Here is a 20,741-nt window from a genome sequence, read left to right as displayed (position 1 = left end):
GAAAATCTAAATTAAAATATCCTAGATGAATGAAACATAAATAAATAAACTACAACCAAAACAAATAAAATAGACTTTCAGGCTCTGTTAACAAAACATTGCAGTGAGATAAACATTATGTATTATATTATTTAATTATTAAAATAACATTGGGAATATCGTTTTTTTCAGCAATTCGTACTGCCTGTCAAACATTTGCGGAATTACTTGAAACACAACACAAAAAAGCACAAAAAGTCACACATGTAAACAACAATATATTGATTCCAGTTGCTGCTTATGGGTAGCAACTCTGAGTCCAACGAAAATGCAAAAGTGCCCTAAACATGCATTATTTCGGATGGCCAGCAGGGGGCGACTACAACTATGGATAAGAGGTTAATGATAATGAACAAATTAAGTCTTATTCAATACAGCATGATGTTAATTTTGTAAGTCATGGGACCATTAAGAGTAAAATACTGTACAAGAAAAAGCAGGGTGTGCTTTAGGACGTGGCTACTTAAAGGCCTTCTAAGGAGTCGACTGTTCATTTAGACCAGAGGTGTCAAACTCAAATATACAGTGGGCCAAAATTTAAAACTTGGACAAAGTCGCGGGCCAACATTGATATTTATTGAAAAAATTGACCTAAATAAGTTCAAACGAAATGGAACAAGCAAAGCTTGATATAACTTAATATTACAAACATGCAAAATCGAATATCAAATAAAACAAACAAACACATCAATGGCATTCATTTCTTAAATAAAATTTAAATAAAAATCGTATGTCCCTTTATTTTATATGCGGCCTTCTTTAAATTTAAATTTAACAGTAATCTTTTTCCACAGGCTAAAAATAAATGTAAGAATAAAATAACAATAATAAACCAAATGACTAATAATAATATCCTTCAATGAATTTGCAACCGTTCAAGCCTTGGACTAGCAAGAAAAAGTGCATAAAGACAACTTTAATTGTTGCTCAGTTTGCTACACACTGATCTACTGTGTTCAAGCAAAAACACCAGCAGAGCATTCTGGGATTTGTAGTATTATTTGCGCTGTATAATACCGGCGGGCCAGCTCTGGTTGTCATTTGGTATTTCCTCACGGGCTAAATATAATTATACTGCGAGCCAAATTTGGCCCGCGGGCCAGAGTTTGACACCCCTGATTTAGACTAATGGATGGCCCTCACTTACCAAGCTACGCAGCTAGCACTAGCAGTAGCATTAGCACTAGCTTTAGTGTCAGCATTAGCTTATATGCTACACAGGGTCATTCCAGCTTTTGAGATGTTCAACGAAAAAACAAGATGGTCAAAATGCCAAACCTGAAGTATCAACACCAGATAGGGCTGGGCGATATGGACCAAAAGTCATATCCCGATGTATTGAGGCTGAATATCGATATACGACATATCTGTTTGTCTTATCTTTGTATCGCAACGTGAGAGCAAATGTTCAGTCAAAGTCAAAGCCAAATATGACATGTCACAAGTAGTTTTATTGAAACATTTAATTTAACTTAATGTAAATACTGTATAACAACAGGAGTACCTTTTTTTCCAAACCAAAGCTCCATAAAGCACATTTAAATTAAAAAAATGTGAAATAAAACAGGCCAATCTTTTTCTGAAATAAATATATTTCTATGAGAAAAGAATAACGCACATTTCAAAATAACTAAATATGACAAACCCTAGTAAAGGCACCATTTATATATAAAGAAATACTTTTTTTAAACTATATCGATATATGCGATATGGTCTAATTCCATATAACATTTAAAAATATATCGATATATCTTTTATATATATACCAGAGTCCAGGGTTATTTTCTCAAGCTTGACAAAGCACCATTCAGAGCCAAAGAAGACATTAAACAACTGTTTTCATAGGCTGATTAGTACTCATCATGAGGAGTAAAATTAAATTGTGTAACATTAGTGAAGTGCTTCTCTGCAAAGGAGACAGATTGGGATAATGCATGCTTGATGACATGCAACAAAAAGATGCTAAAAAGGAGGAAAGGAGGACAACACGCTGATTTACAATCAAATCTTTCTCCACTTGTGGAATATATTTGTATCTGCAAATAAAGATCCATACTGGTGCTTGTATGTTGTAAAGGTTGTGGTAAAGGTCAGTCTGTTGAAAGAGCAGCAGCATTTAGAGCGGTCAGTGCATTGATCAGTGCAGTAAGTGATGGTCAGTGAGGTAAGTGTTTGTTATCGGCACATATGGAGAGTGTGAGGTCAGTGGTCCAGTTCAGGGAGGAGAAAAAGCCACGGCTGCTCATTGATCCATGCAGTGGCGGTTCTACACAGGGGCCTAGAGCAGTAGTTCTCAACCTTTTTGAGTCGCGACCCCCAATTTAACATGCATGTTGTCCATGACCCCCGCTCACTGGACACAATCTAACACGCACAGTTCAGATCACCCAAAAAAGAAACAAAATGACCAAAAAAGACACACAATGACCAAAAAAAGAAACAAAATGACCAAAAAAGACACAAAATGACCAAAAAAACCCAAAATGACCAAAATAGACACAAATTGACTACAAAATGATCAAAAAAAGACACAAAATGACCTAAAAAGACACAAAATGACCAAAAAAGACACACAATGATCCAAAAAAGAAACAAAATGATCAAAAAAAGACACAAAATGATCTAAAAAGACACAAAATTACCATAAAAGACACAAAATTACCAAAAAAGACACAAAATTACCAAAAAAGACACAAAATTACCAAAAAAAGAAACAAAATGACCAAAATAGACACAAAATGACCTAAAAAGACACATAATGACCAAAAAAAGAAACAAAATGATCAAAAAAAGACACAAAATGACCTAAAAAGACACAAAATGACCAAAAAAAGACACACAATGACCAAAAAAAGAAACAAAATGATCAAAAAAAGACACAAAATGACCAAAAAAAGACACAAAATGACCTAAAAAGACACAAAATTACCAAAAAAATACACAAAATTACCAAAAAAGACACAAAATTACCAAAAAAAAAGAAATAAAATGATCAAAAAAAGACACAAAATGACGTAAAAAGACACAAAATGACAAAAAAAAGACATTAAGTGACCAAAAAGACTAAAACACATTAACACACGCTGACTTCCAAAATGATTTGGCGATCCCCAGAAATCATCTCGCGACCCCAATTGGGGTCCCAACCCCAAGGTTGAGAATAGCTGGCCTAGAGGGTCAAATTACTAATAAAATGATCAATTTATAACAATGAATGACGGAACAATTTTTACCTATTTTTTGTTCAAACAACATCTCATTGTACACAAAATGAACCCAGAATGTGTACATTGTATAATTGATGAATTGTGTAATAAAATATTGTGTGTATATATATATATATATATATATATATATATATATATATATATATATAAAGATCATTCTCACTGTACTGCACTTTCAAAATAAAAAAAAGTAATTGTGCACAAAAATGAGAAATGTCATTGTCATACAAAAATAGTTATTATTGTTGGTAAGTCTCATTGTTTCAATCAATGTTTTAGTATCTTCCAAATATACTTAAATTAGATTTTTAAATAACCTAAAATAAAGGTTTTGAATGTTTAAATATCATCTTTGCTGTTTTTTAATGTGCCCCTCTGATTAAACTAGTAAAACTGGTCTAGAACCGCCATTTGATCCATGTCAATATGAAGCTGTTTTTTTTTTTTCAGCTTTGAAAAAGGATCTTAAAGTGGCTGTATTACATGCTCTAATCCTGCCTTTCTTCGTGTCACACACAATTTCTTGTTCATTTTAATGCCTGGTACAACAAAAGGTACATTTTTTTGGACAAATATAATGATAACAACAAAAATAACTCATAAGAATTTAATTTAGGAGCTGATATCTAGACATTTTCCATTGTTTACTTGTTAATTATTTTGGTTATTACCAAGAAAACCATGGAAAATGTCTAGATATCCGCTCTAATCCTGCCTTTCTTCATGTCACACACAGTTTCACATCAGTGATTGAAGCCTTTTATTCCAAAGCTGGTAATGTGTGCCTGAGGAGCTGCTGCGACTTTAAAGACACAAATCACCTCTCTCAATTACACGCGCCGCTTTCTCTCCAAATATCATGTTCTTGGCTCGATGTGCGGTGACACGTCACGGGGAGACGAGGTGACAAATGTGTTTGCCAAGACGCTGACACTGTGAGAAAGTTTTCAAGGATTAAAAAGACAGACATTAGGGAGTCGTGGTTGCACTAGTCGCACGAAATCAACAGAAAAGAAATTAACATCTTGAATTAGATACAGGCGTCGTGCCACTGGGATCTGTAATTTGGTCGTGTGCAGAGAGGTTTCTGTCTGTCGGTATCATTTTAGTAGGGCTAATTACCAAAAAAAGACACAAAATTACTAAAAAAAGACACACAATTACCCAAAAAATACACAGTTACTAAAAAAGACACAAAAATATTAGAAAAAAGACACAAAATTACCAAAAAAAGACACAGTTACTAAAAAAGACACAAAAATATTAGAAAAAGACACAAAATTACAACAACAAAAAAGACACAAAATGACAGAAAAAACGAAATTACTTATAAAAGACACAAAATGACCAAAAAAAGACACAAAATGACTAAAAAAAGACACAAAATGACCATAAAAAGACACTAAGACACACAATTACCCAAAAAATACACAGTTACTAAAAAAGACACAAAACTATTAGAAAAAGACACAAAATGACCAAAAAAAGACACAAAATTACTGAAAAAAAAGACACAAAATGACAGAAAAAACTAAATTACTTATAAATGACACAAAATGACCAAAAAAAGACACAAAATAACAAAAAAAAAGACACAAAATAACTTGAAAAAACACACAAAATGACCAAAAAAAGACACAAAATGACCGCTTTCTCTCCAAATATCATGTTCTTGGCTCGATGTGCGGTGACACGTCACGGGGAGACGAGGTGACATATGTGTTTGCCAAGACGCTGACACTGTGAGAAAGTTTTCAAGGATTAAGAAGACAGACATTAGGGAGTCGTGGTTGCACTTGTCACACGAAATCAACAGAAAAGAAATTAACATCTTGAATTAGATACAGGCGTCGTGCTACTGGGATCTGTAATTTGGTCGTGTGCAGAGAGGTTTCTGTCTGTCGGTATCATCAGTAGATTTTAGTAGGGCTAATTACCAAAAAAAGACACAAAATTACAAAAAAAAAAGACATACAATTACCCCAAAAATACACAGTTACTAAAAAAGACACAAAAATATTAGGAAGACACAAAATTACAAAAAAAAGACACAGTTACTAAAAAAGACACAAAAATATTAGAAAAAGACACAAAATTACTAAAAAAAAAAGACACAAAATGACAGAAAAAACTAAATTACTTATAAAAGACACAAAATGACTAAAAAAAGACACAAAATGACCAAAAAATACACAAAATGACCAAAAAAATACAGTTACTAAAAAAAGACACAAAACTAATAGAAAAAGACACAAAATTACCAAAAAAGACACAAAATTACTGAAAAAAAAAAGACACACAATTACCCAAAAAATACACAGTTACTAAAAAAGACACAAAACTATTAGAAAAAGACACAAAATGACCAAAAAAAAGACACAAAATTACTAAAAAAAAGACACAAAATGACAGAAAAAACTAAATTACTTATAAATGACACAAAATGACCAAAAAAAAGACACAAAATAAATAAAAAAAAAGACACAAAATAACAAAAAAAAAGACACAAAATGACCAAAAAAAGACACAAAATGACCGCTTTCGCTCCAAATATCATGTTCTTGGCTCGATGTGCGGTGACACGTCACGGGGAGACGAGGTGACAAATGTGTTTGCCAAGACGCTGACACTGTGAGAAAGTTTTCAAGGATTAAAAAGACAGACATTAGGGAGTCGTGGTTGCACTAGTCGCACGAAATCAACAGAAAAGAAATTAACATCTTGAATTAGATACAGGCGTCGTGCTACTGGGATCTGTAATTTGGTCGTGTGCAGAGAGGTTTCTGTCTGTCGGTATCATCAGTAGATTTTAGTAGGGCTAATTACCAAAAAAAGACACAAAATTACAAAAAAAGGACACACAGTTACCCCAAAAATACACAGTTACTAAAAAATACACAAAACTATTAGAAAAAGACAGAAAATGACCAAAAAAAGACACAAAATTACTAAAAAAAAGACACAAAATGACAGAAAAAACTAAATTACTTATAAATGACACAAAATGACCAAAAAAAGACACAAAATAACAAAAAAAGACACAAAATGACCAAAAAAAGACACAAAGTGACTAAATATTTTAAGTTTTGTTTTTGAGTTTCCTCAACTCTGAATTTCTCTGGCACGATTGTACCGGCGCTATGAATGTCAGCTAATGTTGCGACCACAATTTTGAGTTAGCATTGATACGCTAATGGCTACTCTTGTAGCTGTAACAAGCAGCACCGCTAGCACCATATTTGGCTTTGACTGAACACTTGCTCTCACTTTGCGATAAAAGTATTGGGATAAATATCGATATTCAGCCTAAATATATCAGATTTTGGCTCATATCGCCCAGCCCAAGATGTTAGATGTTTTTTTCTTCTCCTGGTATCTTTTGACTCACCCAGCTTCCTCCCTCTGCCTCCCAGGTCACTCAGATGTGTCCATGGCGGAGAGCACCATGGCTCCAGAGGAGATCGAGATGGAGATGGCTCGTATCCAGCGCCTGAGAGAGGTCCTGGTACGCCGGGAGTCGGAGCTGCGCTTCATGTGAGTTTATAAAAACAAAAACATAAACAACAACAACAACAAGTGCTCTCTATATTCACAAAGATATCACAACAGATAGAAAAATAAACCACCATCCAAACCAAAATGAGTTCAAGTACCTCACAACTGACCTCACTCCAGAAAAAAAAATTAAAACCTAAGAAAGGCAGCAATAAAAGAAAAGGGAGAATAAAAAGGAGTCTCAGTCACCCCCAGCTGTCGTATCGGAGTAAAATTAGAAATGATACAAATACACAAGACAATAACAGGGTGGATGATGTAAATAAGAATGAATAATTAAATTAAATTAAATAAAGGCAGATAAAGAGTCAAATTTATTTTAATTTACCTAAATAAATTTTATTAAACCATCAGTAAGTACAAAAAAAAATATATATATATATATAAAAAAAATATATATATACATATATACATATATATATATATATATACATACATATATATACATATATATATATGCATAGATACACATATATATACACATATACATACATACACACACATACATACATACATACATATATACATATATACATACATACATACATATACATACATACATACATACATACATACATATCTATATATATACATATATACATACATACATACATACATATATACATATACACATACATACATACATACATACATATATACACATACATACATACATACATACACACATATATATATACATATATACACATACATACATATACACATACATACAAACATACATACATACATATACATACATACATATACACATACATACATACATACATATACACATATATACATATATACACATACATACATACATACATACATACATATACACATACATATATACATACAAACATACACACACACACACACACACACACACACATACATACATACATACATACATACATACATACATATATACACATATATACATATATACATATATACACATATATATTTATATATATATATATTTATACAATTAAATAGACAAATACAATCAAAGCAAAAATATAGAAAATATAAACTGTCAAGGTGCCAGACTGTCCCTCTCTGTGTTTTTCTAACACCAAAGGTAATAGAGTGACACAGATGGAATCGATAAAGCTTCATAACAACTCCTGCTGCTCTCCTTGAGTGGATAATGAGGTTTCCTGTACTGACACTTTGATGATGCACTGCAAAGACGTTCAAGTGTCCTTTCCTTGTCGAAGAAGTTGGCTTTTGAAGTCTGTTCAATTCAGAGAGAGGCGGCCCATTTGTCCATTGATTATGCAGGAGGCCAGATATGCCAATAGCAGCTGAGTGAGTCACCATGATGGACTCATTGGCTCCTTATCAACGTTAGCTTCAAGGATTATGGCTCAGTGTTTGGGATGACATGCTGTGTTTATTTCTTCTCTGTTTAAACCATCTCGCTGCCTTTGTCCTGGGAATATTGTGTCTGACAAATACTGAGTTTAATAGCAGAACACATTCTTTTGCAGAAACAATATGGTGTCTCAGACTAAGGCTGCAAATACCAATTATTTTCACAATGCAACTGTGGCAAATAGACCCTTTCACAACAAAAGTCTCTTGGTGTTTTTCCGCTTTTCATTCATGCCAAATGTGCAGATTAATAAATAAATATCCAGCACAACGCCTCACATCCAGCATGTGAGCAAAGAGGAGTAGAAGGAGAATGTCGAAAGCGTTTTGCCAGAAACTGTAAAAAACAAGAATAATTCAATATCAAATACAGTCCAATAACTAAAATATTCAGTTCATTTCAGTATAAGACAAGAAATAGCACCACATTTTGCAGCTGAAACCTGAAACCATTAAATATGTGTTTTTTTGCTTGAAAACTGACTAGAATAATTCATTGATTATAATTGATTAGTCTATTGCAGCTCTAATACAGACTCTATTGTGTCAGAACATTACAGACAATGTTTCAAATCATTGAACATAATTAATGAATGAATTAATCAGCAATAGAATTAAATAACTTTTAAAAATGATTAGTCATTAGACATTTTTCCATGGAGGATTACTGATTACTCAGAAAAGTCATCTTGAATCAGGGCCCCATTGTTTCATAATCCATGAGTTTCAGAATCATATCTTGTTGTTATTGATAAAATGTGAAGCAAAGCTTTTTGTCCTGGTTAAATATAATACACTAAGCATTTCAACTCTTTAAATCAGGGGTCTCAAACTCAAATTACCTGGGGGCCACTGGAGGCAGTATCAAAATGACCAAAAAAGACACAAAATAACTAAAAAAAAATCACAAAATGACCAAAAAAATACACAGTTACTAAAAAAGACAGAAAACTATTAGAAAAAGACACAAAATTACAAAAAAAAGACACAAAATGACATTACATAACATAACATAACATAACATTTCCACTTCTTCCGGTAACAACAACACTGCAAAAAAAGAAAAGTTGGGTGAACTCAAAATTTCAAGGCAACAAACTTCGATAAAATTTTAAATTGGACAATTAAACTAAATATTTTAAGTTTTGTTTTTGAGTTTGCTCAACTCTGAATTTCTCTGGCACGATTGTAACGCTGCTATGAATGTCAGCTAATATTGCGACCACAATTTTGAGTTAGCATTGATACGCTAATGGCTACTCTTGTAGCTGTAACAAGTAGCGCCGCTTGCATCAGTTAGCCGCTAGCATCAGTTAGCCGCTAGCATCAGTTAGCCGCTAGCTTTCGCTAATGACCGAATTTCACAACAAAGAAATAAGAGTTAGCAGAACTATTGTCCCTTGTTGTGAACCCCAACTTAAAGATATAAGTAACAACAACTCACCAACTTGTTTTTGAGCAGACAACTGGCTTCCTTACCTGTGCTAACTTACATTAATACCCTAAATGTCAGTAATTTATGTTTCCAAGTTTTACCAACTTAAATCACTGTTTTAGGCCAAAAAATACAAGTTGGCTTTTTTGCAGTGAACACGGCAGATAATGAACAAGGACAAAAAAAATATTGCACCTTTATAAAACTGAATTGAGGGTGGAACTACAAGGCGCTGTTTATTTCTATGTGTTCATCATTGTCTCAGCACATTAACACAATGGGACAGAACAGTGTGTTTTGTGTTTTGTGGGTCATTATGCCGCTAATATCTGCTGCGTGTTGGATGAAGCTGATACACATCTTACACAGCTCACTCAGTTGATAATGTTAATTCACACGCCCACTTGAAAGGCTTCATTAGGCCGCCATGCTGCTTACTGCTTACGTCTCTGTTGTCAGGCTCCGTGTGACTCACAAACACACACTCACACAGACACACACTCACACAGACACACACTCACAGAGCAGCAGATGGAGTGTCAGAGTGCACTGTAATAAATTATTCTGTAGTCATTAAATTTTACTTAATATATTTGATAAAATGTATTAAATATAAATGCATCCTTGATTTTGAGGGTGTTGTTTAAGGCAGTAGTTCTCAACCTTTTTTGTGGCGCGACCCCCAATTGAACATGCATGTTGTCTGCGACCCCCGCTCACTGAACAGAATCTCACACGCACAGTTCAGATCACCCAAAAAAAGAAACAAAATGACCAAAAAAAGGAAACAAAATGACCAAAAAAGACTCAAAATGACCAAAAAAGACACAAAATGACCAAAAAAGACTCAAAATGACCAAAAAAAGACACAAAATGACACAAAAAAGAAAAAAAATACCAAAAAAGACACAAAGTGACCAAAAAAAGAAACAAAATTAGCAAAAAAGACACAAAATGACCGGAAAAGACACAAAATGACCAAGAAGACACTAAATGACCAAAAAAGACTCAAAATGACACAAAAAAGAAAAAAAAATACCAAAAAGACACAAAATGACTAAAAAAAGACACAAAATGACCAAAAAAAGGAAACAAAATGACCAAAAAAGACACAAATTGACCAGAAAATGATCAAAAAAAGACACAAAATGACCCAAAAAAATGACCAAAAAGACTAAAACACATTAACACATGAACACTTTAACACAGTGGAGACAGAGCTGACTTCCAAAATGATTTGGCGACCCCCAGAAATCATCTCGCGACCCCAATTGGGGTCCCGACCCCAAGGTTGAGAATAGCTGGTTTAAGTAACTTTAACATAAAAATGTTTGAGATAGAATCTACTTATTTTGATCACATTAAATATAATCTTTATGTGTATGTAATTCTAAATCAAGAGAATTTTGAATGAATCCAACACAATATAATTAGTCTGTTTTTAATTAACACTTAACACTTCCTGTTAAGTTGTTATTAACTCAACTTGTAACGTAGTTAGATTTAATTAATAATATTGTGTACAATCTATTGCCTCAATTTTATTGAGTAGCTATTGTTTATCTTTTTTTACAGTGTGCAGAAGCTGCTGGAATCCACAGATAGCTTTGTAAGAGTGAAACACAAGGCAGGAAAACAGAGAGAGGAGGACAAGAAGGAGCTGAAGGGAGGGGTCAATTGAGGGGTGGCGGGGGGTGTAAAACGGAGCAACAGAGATAAATGCAGAGGGAGGAGGAGGAGGAGGAGGAGGAGGAGGAGGAGGAGGAGGAGGAGGAGGAGGAGGAGGAGGCTGTGGATGAGTCATCGAGCTGATCTATCACAGACAGAATTAAATCTGTGGTAGCTGCTGTCACAGCTCCGCAGAGAGAGACAGAGAGAGAGAGAGAGAGAGAGAGAGAGAGAGAGAGAGATTTGGTTGTTTTGTTTTTACTTTTATTTTTTCTTCTTCTTTGCTTGGACAGTTAGATTGTATGAATGATGGATTGATTGTAATTCAATGATTGTAAATATTGTTTTCTTTTATTGTTATTTTAGTTTTTCTTTTCTTTTAAAATGAATGATAGAATTATAATATATATAATATATTGCTTTCCTTACAGTTTTTTTTTTCTGACGCTTGCTTTGGCAATATGTACAGTGTTACGTCATGCCAGTAAAGCCAATTGAATTGAATTGAAAATTGAGAGAGAGAGAGAGAGAGAGAGAGAGAGAGAGGGAGAAAAAGAGAGAGAGAGAGAGAGAGAGAGAGAGATTTGGTTGTTTTGTTTTTACTTTTTATTTTTTCCTCTTTGCTGGGACAGTTAGATTGTATGAATGATAGATTGATTGTAATTCAGTGATGATGATAATCAATGATCAATGATAATGATGTTATTTTAGTTTTTCTTTTCTTTTAAAATGAATGATAGAATTATAATAATTTATTGTAAATATTGCTTTCCTTACTGTTATCTTTTTTTTTCTGACGCTTGCTTTGGCAATATGTACAGTGTTACGTCATGCCAGTAAAGCCAATTGAATTGAATTGAATTGAAAATTGAGAGAGAGAGAGAGAGAGAGAGAGAGAGAGAGAGCGAGGGATTGAGGAAGGAAGAGAGGAAGTGTAAAGGCTGAGACTGGAGGGCTGCAGGGGGCTCAGAGAGCAGCTCAGATTGATTTATGTTGCATGTTTTCCATCTGTACCCTCTCCTGATGTGTGGCCCCCCGGGGCCCGAGGCTGTGATGTGTTAATGACAAGTACAAGAGAGGATTTTAGTGTACGGCTCCAGGGATTAGTGCTGGAAGGATTTTTCTTCACTGATCAGTTATTCACCCGACAGAATTAGTGATTAAATGATATAGTGATTTATTAAACATTCTCATTCAGTTTGCAAAAGTGATGACATGATGCTTTTTTCCCCCTCTGATTTGTATTAACTGTTAATTGAATGTCTTGGTTTTATGTTTTAGGATTTATTAGGGCTGCTGGATTATGGCAGAAAATCAAGATTTTGGTCATATTGAGATAACGATTATTATTATTATTAACACAAATACTCATCTCTTAACAGTGAACCTTAGATATAATTCAACTGAAAAATAAATAAAAATATTGTAAAAATAAATAAATAAATAAAATGAATGATATAAAATATACACATTTATATACAGTTATATATATATATATATATATATATATATATATATATATATATAAATTACATTTAAAATCAAATAAAAGCTAAATTAATAAAAAATAATTAAATAAAAATAATAGTAGAAAATAATAAATAAAATAAATAATATAGACATTTATATACAGTTATATATATATATATATATATATATATATATATATATATAAATTTAATTTAAAATGAAATCAAATTTAAATTCATTAAAAATAATAAAATAAAACTCATTGTAAAAATTATTTAATAAAACAAATAATATAAAATATACACATTTATATACAGTTATATATACAGTTTTATATATATACATATATATATGACATTTAAAATAAAATAAAATCTAAATTAATTAAATCAAATATGTTGCAGTGCACTGCCACTTAAATATTAAAGGCAAAACACCCTCCCAGACCAAGGCCATATTATATTACCTAACAATTAGATAAAATAAATAACAATATCTCACCTTGCTTACAGTGTATTGAGTCATAACGCCACTGTATCATGAGATGTATCGTATCGTCTTGTTGGTAAACAGCCTTAGTGGGTTAATGAATATAGCAAACAAAATATTTAATATTATCTCATTTCATTTGTGTTCTGCATATTTAGGGTCATATTCAAGTTTTAAATTAACTTCTGTGCTTTTGGAAAATGACTGAATTTTTCAGAAAATTACATAAAATTGGTGCCAAGATTCTTCCCACAGATTTTGGGTCTGCAGCACAATACATCTCTGCCAAACATCATTCCAATCAGATAAAAAGTCTAAAGTGGAAGCAGCTAATAACATCTGCTGTCCTTTAATCCGATGGAGGCAACTCATTTACTGTTTTACTGTCTTCCTTTTTCTAGGATGGACGACATTCAGCTCTGCAAAGACATCATGAGTTTAAAGCAGGAGCTGAGACAGATTGTCACAGTACCAGGTACAGTCCACACACACACACACACACACATTCTTGTACTTCTATCTTTGTGAGGGCCCTCATTGGAATAGTGAATTCCCTTGCAAGGTTATAGTTTTGAATTTTTCATTAGTTTTAGTTTTTATTGGTTTTAGTTTTTTGTAATGGGGTATTTGTTGGGTTGGAGATTAAAAGAGGTCACAGTAAATTTCTCCTTTATTTCCTTTGTCTGATCCATCTTCATTATGTATGAAAAAAGTTGACAAAGACAAAAACGAGTTTCAGTTAGTTCATTAATTATCTTTTTTTAAACATAAACCTAATTGTAACCTGAACCCTTAAAACAAAGTCTGAAATCTCAAAAAAGCCTTTAAAGAAGTGAGGACCGGCCAAAATGTTCTCACTTTGCAAAAAATGTCCTCACTCTGTTGGTTAAAAACGTGTTGTGGTCCTCTTTATGTAGGAAGCACAAGAACACAGACACACAGACACACATTCTTGTACTTCAATCTCAGTGAGGGCCCTCATTGGAATAGTGAATTCCCTTGCAGGTTATAATATTTTTGGATTTTTCATTAGTTTTAGTTTTAATTTTGTTGTGAATTTTTGTTTGCAAATTCAGTTCATTTTAATTCGTTTTTAGAGTGAGTTTGCTAGTTTTAGTTTAGTATTTATTTTTTTGAAATGCTTCAGTTTTAGTTTTAGTTTGTATTAGTTTTAGTTTTTTGTAATGGGGTATTTGTTGGGTGGGAGATTAAAAGAGGCCACAGTAAATTTTTGCCTTTATTTCCTTTGTCTTATCCATCTTCATTATGTATGAAAAAAGTTCACAAAGACGAAAATGAAGGACATTTTCACTATAATTTTAGTTCGTTTTGTAACCACACAATACAGTTTCAGTTAATTATCATTATCATGTAACCTTTAACCCTTAAAACAAAGTCTGAAATCTCAAAAAAGCCTTTAAAGAAGTGAGGACCGGCTGAAATGTCCTCACTTTGCAAAAAATGTCCTCACTCTGTTGGTTAAAAACGTGTTCTGGTCCTCACTATGTAGTAAGTACAAGAACACACAAACACACACACACACACCTCCTTTCTGCTGAGGAAACCCAGCTGTAAGCATATCAGGAAATAAACCTCTCAGAATTGATCCTCTGTGTGCAAACCTGTCCACGCTCCCTGTGTGGACTCGACCAAAAATAGAGTTTTTGGCAGAAAGTGCTTCTGTTTGCAGCTCGCCAGACTCCCATAGCCTCAGCAGCCGTCACGATGATTTATAGAAGGAGTCGTTGGGCTAAACTACGCAGGATTGATCGTAAATCTCTGGGATGTGGTGGAGTTATGAGGGAGAAATAATCATACACACACAGACATCGACACTGTGAAAGCAATATGAGCCGAGGGAAGCTTTCCAGGCAAGATGTCCAAAATGAAATTCAGTAAACATTCATTTTGACTCCCTGGATGTTTCTGTGGTTTTTGAGTATAGAAGCAGATTTTACACTGTAACAGATTAAACAGCCAAATTGTGACAGGTATTATACTGTAGAAAACAATGCATTCTGGGCAATATTTGTAGGTAGCTTGCCGTTTCCCATAAAATATTATATTATTATATTATATCATATATATATATATATATATATATATATATATCATCCTGCATCATCCTTCTTGTCTTCTTCCATTTTCTCCTCTGTATATATATATATATATATATATATATATATATATGATATTTTCTAAGTCTCTTCTCATCCACATTTTTAATGGCTGTATTAACTAACTCATTCAGTATATGGTTTATTAAAATTACTGAGGTTACAGTGAAGACAGTGCTTAATTCGTAGTAATTGGCTTCCAGACAGTAATATGCTCTATTTACAAAAAAATGACTGCATTGTATACTGCAACAATATTGCAACTAGCTTCAGCACTATACTGTGTTTTAGTCTACTGTAAAAATCAATGAAATGCAGGATTTTACTGTAATTCAGTATGTAGTTTTATCACAGTAACATGCTATAAAGTAATTAACAGTAGAATGCTGGAACCCTGCTGCCAGTATTTTACTGTTAATTTACAAGACAATTGTTTACAGTGTAGTTTACGTCCTCAGTCAGTAATAGTGTCGTCCTTATCTGAAATGTAGCGAGAATGTGCTGAGCTGGTTCAGTGACCTCACACAGTAACACATACTGTATATGAAGCTCTGCGTGTGTGTGTGTGTGTGTGTGTGTAGGAGGAGCTGGTGTCGTGTTCAAGGACACACATGGATGTCCATCAGCTGTTTTAGGAACCAGCCCAGCTGTCTGTCAATCACAGGGTTTTTTTTAACCATTACACTGCAAAAAAAGAAAAGTTGGGTGAACTCAAAATTTCAAGGCAACAAACTTCGATAAAATTTTAAGTTGGACAATTAAACTAAATATTTTAAGTTTTGTTTTTGAGTTTGCTCAACTCTGAATTCAGATTTTTGTCAACTCAACTGTAAGTTGTACTAACTTATAATATTACATTGTAATAACTTTTAATCCTTACTTCTGCTAACTTCAGCAATGTGCTGAATTGGCACGATTGTAACGCCGCTATGAAATGTCAGCTAATGTTGCGACCATAATTTTGAGTTAGCATTGATACGCTAATGGCTACTCTCCTGTGACAAGCAGCGCCGCTAGCATCAGTTAGCCGCTAGCATCAGTTACCTGCTAGCATCAGTTAGCCGTTAGCATCAGTTAGCCGCTAGCTTTCGCTAATGACCGAATTTCACCGCTTTCCCGCGTTTCACAACAAAGAAATAAGAGTTATCAGAACTATTGTCCCTTGTTGTGAACCCCAACTTAAAGATATAAGTAACAACAACTCACAAACTTGTTTTTGAGCAGACAACTGGCTTCCTTTGTTGTGCTAACTTACATTATTGCCCTAAATGTCAATAATTTATATTTCCAAGTTTTACCAACTTAAATCACTGTTTTAGGCCAAAAAATACAAGTTGGCTTTTTTGCAGTGTATGCAGTTGCTGGGGGTCCTGGCAGCCTTTTATTCACTCACACAATGAGAGTCATGTGACAAACACACACTGCGGCCTCTCCGGCTCCTCTGACATTGGGATTTCTACGCTGTAGCCATGCACCCCTCAGACTGTTCTGCCCCGGGGGATTCACACTGGAGCTGCACTGCTCCACTTTGTTTCCGGATGGAAGGAAGAGCTGATGTGTGCAGTCATTTTTCAAACTCTTTCTCCCACCTAAACCTAGATACCAGCAGAGTTAGACAACCTGCCTCTGCAGCAGTCTGCGCATGTGTGTGTGTGTGTGTGTGTATACCCCGTGTTTGTTCTGTTTGTGTGTGTTTTCTTTCTGTGCTGCAGAGTGTGAAGGTTAGGGAAGTTAAACCTCTCAAGTCCAGGAGATTTTAGTTCAAATTTGTCAACTTCCTCTGCATTCATTTCTGTCTCTGTTCAGCATCTTTCAGTCTGTCCTTACATCACATGCATGGCTCCTTTTTCTCCACACAAACTTGGCTATCAGTCAGATTTTTCATTTTATTTTAATTAACAAAGTATAAAGCTGCCAGGAACCCAAAATACAAACAAAAGACACAGGTGTCTATGGAAATGTACCATTTTTTAAAACCATTTTTACACACAAAAACAGCAGAAAAATAAATAAACTTAAAAACATTCTTAAAAACATATTTATTCTCTTTGGCGTTCAGTCCCAGCTAGGCAAGAATCCTTGGCTTTCTTTTTTTTTTTTTTTTTTTTTTTTTTAACTTTTTTACCCTTTTATTTGTCTTTTTTATCTCTAACTCTGTTTTGGATTGAGTTTTTATTACTATTTTATTTAATTATTTTACTGTTTTTAGTATTTTATTGTTTTCATTGTTTTTATTTATACCTATTTGTGTATTATTTATTCTATTTTAATAACTGTACAGCAACTGAGGTTGTTTTTAAATGTGCTCTATAAATAAACTTTGACTTGACTTGAATAAACTACAAAACATTTTATTTACATGTAAATTAAAAATAGTAATAGTTTTTTTATTGTAGAAAGAAAATTCACATTTTAAAAATGGTCTAGAAACATAAATGTCACTGTGAAAGCTCCTATGATTGAACTTTCAACTGGCTTTCTCAGCTTGTCTACATATCATATATAAATAAAGTTATTACTGTAAATAAAACGTGTGTATTTTCAATAAATAGATGGACTCCAGAAGGTTAAAAAACAAAGCAAAGACGACGTTGTGCTCCTAGATCTCTGACTGGGAATGCAAATGCCTTCACCACAAATGAAACAAAACTCACGAGCATTTGCATAATTAAGAATGTGCTTTATTTGTTATAAATTATACATGAGGGGAGAATTAAGGGTCTGTTTGTGATATGACTCAGTGTTTAAGAGCCAGACGACTTTGCTGTAAGGTCAGCTTGTTAAGGTCAGTTGAAAGAAACAAAATGTACAAATCCTACATTTATATTTAATGTGGGGAAGTAGAATAATAGTTTTTTTCTGCTCAGTCTGAGAATCCTTCTCGTCATCTATTTATTTATATTATTTGTTCGTGACTAGGCCTGTCAAGACAATTACTATATTGACTTATCGTTCGATATATAAAAATGGAGTTATCTTCTATATTATATTGACTTTTTGTGCTTTTTTGTGTTGGGTTTGAAGTAATGCTGCAGATGTTTGACAGCAGTATAAATTGCCCCCCCAAAAATGTTTCCCAAGCAGCCATTTCAGTTATTTTAATAATAAAATAATATAATACATAATGATTATCTCATTGAAATGTTTTGTTAGCAGAGCCTGAAAGTCTATTTTATTTGTTTAGGTTGTAGTTTTTTTAATCCCATTTAAATAAAACATAAATAAATATTTATGTTTTATTTATATGGGATTATTTTAATATTTCTTTTCCACATTTCAATTCCAATGTTTGATATTCTTGAGATTTAAAAATTAATTGCTGTGGAAAAGGATGCACTTATTATGCTCTAATATCTTTATAAAACTAAAACAAGATTGATACAATGATACTATCATTAATAGTTATTTTGTGTCTTTTTTTTTAATTTTGTGTCTTTTTTTGGTCATTTTGTGTCTTTTTTAGTTATTTTGTGTCTTTTTTGGTCATTTTGTGTCTTTTTTTTTTAATTTTGTGTCTTTTTGGGTCATTTTGTGTCTTTTTTGGTCATTTTGTGTCTTTTTTTTTAGTAATTTTGTTTTTGTTTTAGTCATTTTGTGTCTCTCTTAGTCCTTTAGTCCAACATAAAATTATTCCACTCTTATACAGTCTACGATGAATACTCAATATTGAATCATTGGCAGATCAGAAAACAAAATTGGCTTCATTATTGCCATGCTTTTTCTGGGCTATAATTGAATTATTGTAATAATACATCACATACATTTGCCCATTATTTATCAGCTAAGTTTATATTGTGCATCCCTAAATGTTAATTCTGCTTCTTCGTGTCTCCCAGAGAAAGAAAAAAACAAGAAGCACAAGCAGCGGGAAGAAGAGCTGATCCTGAAGATTCATAAGCTGGTGCAGAAGAGGGATTTCCTGGTCGACGACGCCGAGGTGGAGAGATTAAGGTAGGAGATCGCTCCCACATGCAGCCGCGGTTAATATCCGGAATCTGCTGCAGCTGACTGACGGAGTGTTTGTTTGTTCAGACGGTGTTGAGCTGAACTCCATTCACTGTTTGATTCTTCATTTGATAGACACAGGACGGTTGGGAAACAGTGGGAAGAAGTCTCATTAGAGTAAATGTGAGCGTGACTGAAGGCAGGGGACAGGATGACTCCATCATCACTCCACTGCCTGCTGTGTGTGTGTGTGTGTGTGTGTATGACTGCGTGTGTGTGTGCATGAGTGTGTGTGTGTGTGTGTGTGTGTGTGTGTGTGCATGAGTGTGTGTACGTGTGTGTTTGTGTGTGCATGAGTGTGTGTGTGTGTGTGCATGAGTGTGTGTACGTGTGTGTTTGTGTGTGCATGAGTGTGTGTGTGTGTGTGTGTGCATGAGTGTGTGTGTGTGTGTGTGTGTGTGTGTGTGCGCATGAGTGTGTGTGTGTGCGCATGAGTGTGTGTGTGTGCATGAGTGTGTGTGTGTGTGTGAGTGTGTGTGCATGACTGTGTGTGTGCGCATGAGTGTTTGTGTGCGCATGAGTGTGTGTGTGTGCATGAGTGCGTGTGTGTGAGTGTTTGTGTGTCTGTGTTTGTGTGTGTGTGTGCATGAGTGTGTGTGAGCATGAGTGTGTGTGTGTGTGTGTGTGTGTGTGTGTGTGTGTGTGCGTGAGTGCGTGTGTGTGCATGAGTATGTGTGTGTGTGCATGAGTGTTTGTGTGTTTGTGTGTGTGTGCATGAGTGTGTGTGTGTGTGTGTGTGTGTGCATGAGTGTATGTGTGTGTGCATGAGTGTGTGTGTGTGTGTGTGTGTATGCGTGCGTGCGTGAGTGTGTGTGTGTGTGTGTGTGTGTGTGTGTGTGTGTGTGGGAGGCTGACTGATGACCGTGTCCCTGCATTGTCATTTTATCCTCCCTCCTCCTGCTCTGCTCTCTCAGATAACAGAGTGTGACACAGAGATAACTTCAGATAGACGTGATATTAAACGATGTGAAGTCACACGGCTGGTTCTAAAACACTGGATCAACAAACAGTGAAGTATTTGTGAGCAACTCTAAAGATTAAGTTTAAAAGTGGCCTATCTGATATGCTTTTGTTGGTTTATCTTGATAGGTTTCATCACAGTTATTCATCATGTTGCACTGTAGAAATAAGGATTATTCCCTTATATTTTAATTACTGTTGAGTTGCTTAGTTGTTTTCCCCCCAACTTTGTTCATTGCTTTTCTCAACAAAAACAGATAAGACAGACCAAAACACTAAACTGAAAATAGTTACACACGTGATATTATCACATTATTTCAAGATAATATTTTTTAAATGTTATTTCAAGATATTTTCATGTTATAACGTGATATATAGCATTAGCCCGCTAAC

At 34.0% G+C, this 20,741-nt stretch overlaps 1 protein-coding gene across 1 annotated transcript in view; it reads left to right on the top strand.

The window, feature by feature from the left end:
• LOC131966984 (uncharacterized) overlaps positions 1 to 20,741 on the top strand; it is a 39,537-nt gene that overhangs the window by 17,310 nt on the left and 1,486 nt on the right. Inside the window, exons 6-8 of the mRNA XM_059328613.1 lie at positions 6,680 to 6,800; positions 13,668 to 13,741; positions 19,220 to 19,334. Of these exons, the coding sequence (XP_059184596.1) occupies positions 6,680 to 6,800; positions 13,668 to 13,741; positions 19,220 to 19,334 (310 nt within the window). The remainder of the gene's footprint in view (positions 1 to 6,679; positions 6,801 to 13,667; positions 13,742 to 19,219; positions 19,335 to 20,741) is intronic.

The sequence above is a fragment of the Centropristis striata genome, chromosome 1 (genome assembly GCF_030273125.1).
Source record: "Centropristis striata isolate RG_2023a ecotype Rhode Island chromosome 1, C.striata_1.0, whole genome shotgun sequence".
Classification (NCBI taxonomy): Eukaryota; Metazoa; Chordata; class Actinopteri; order Perciformes; family Serranidae; genus Centropristis; species Centropristis striata.
This window is presented reverse-complemented; position numbering and strand designations above follow the sequence as displayed.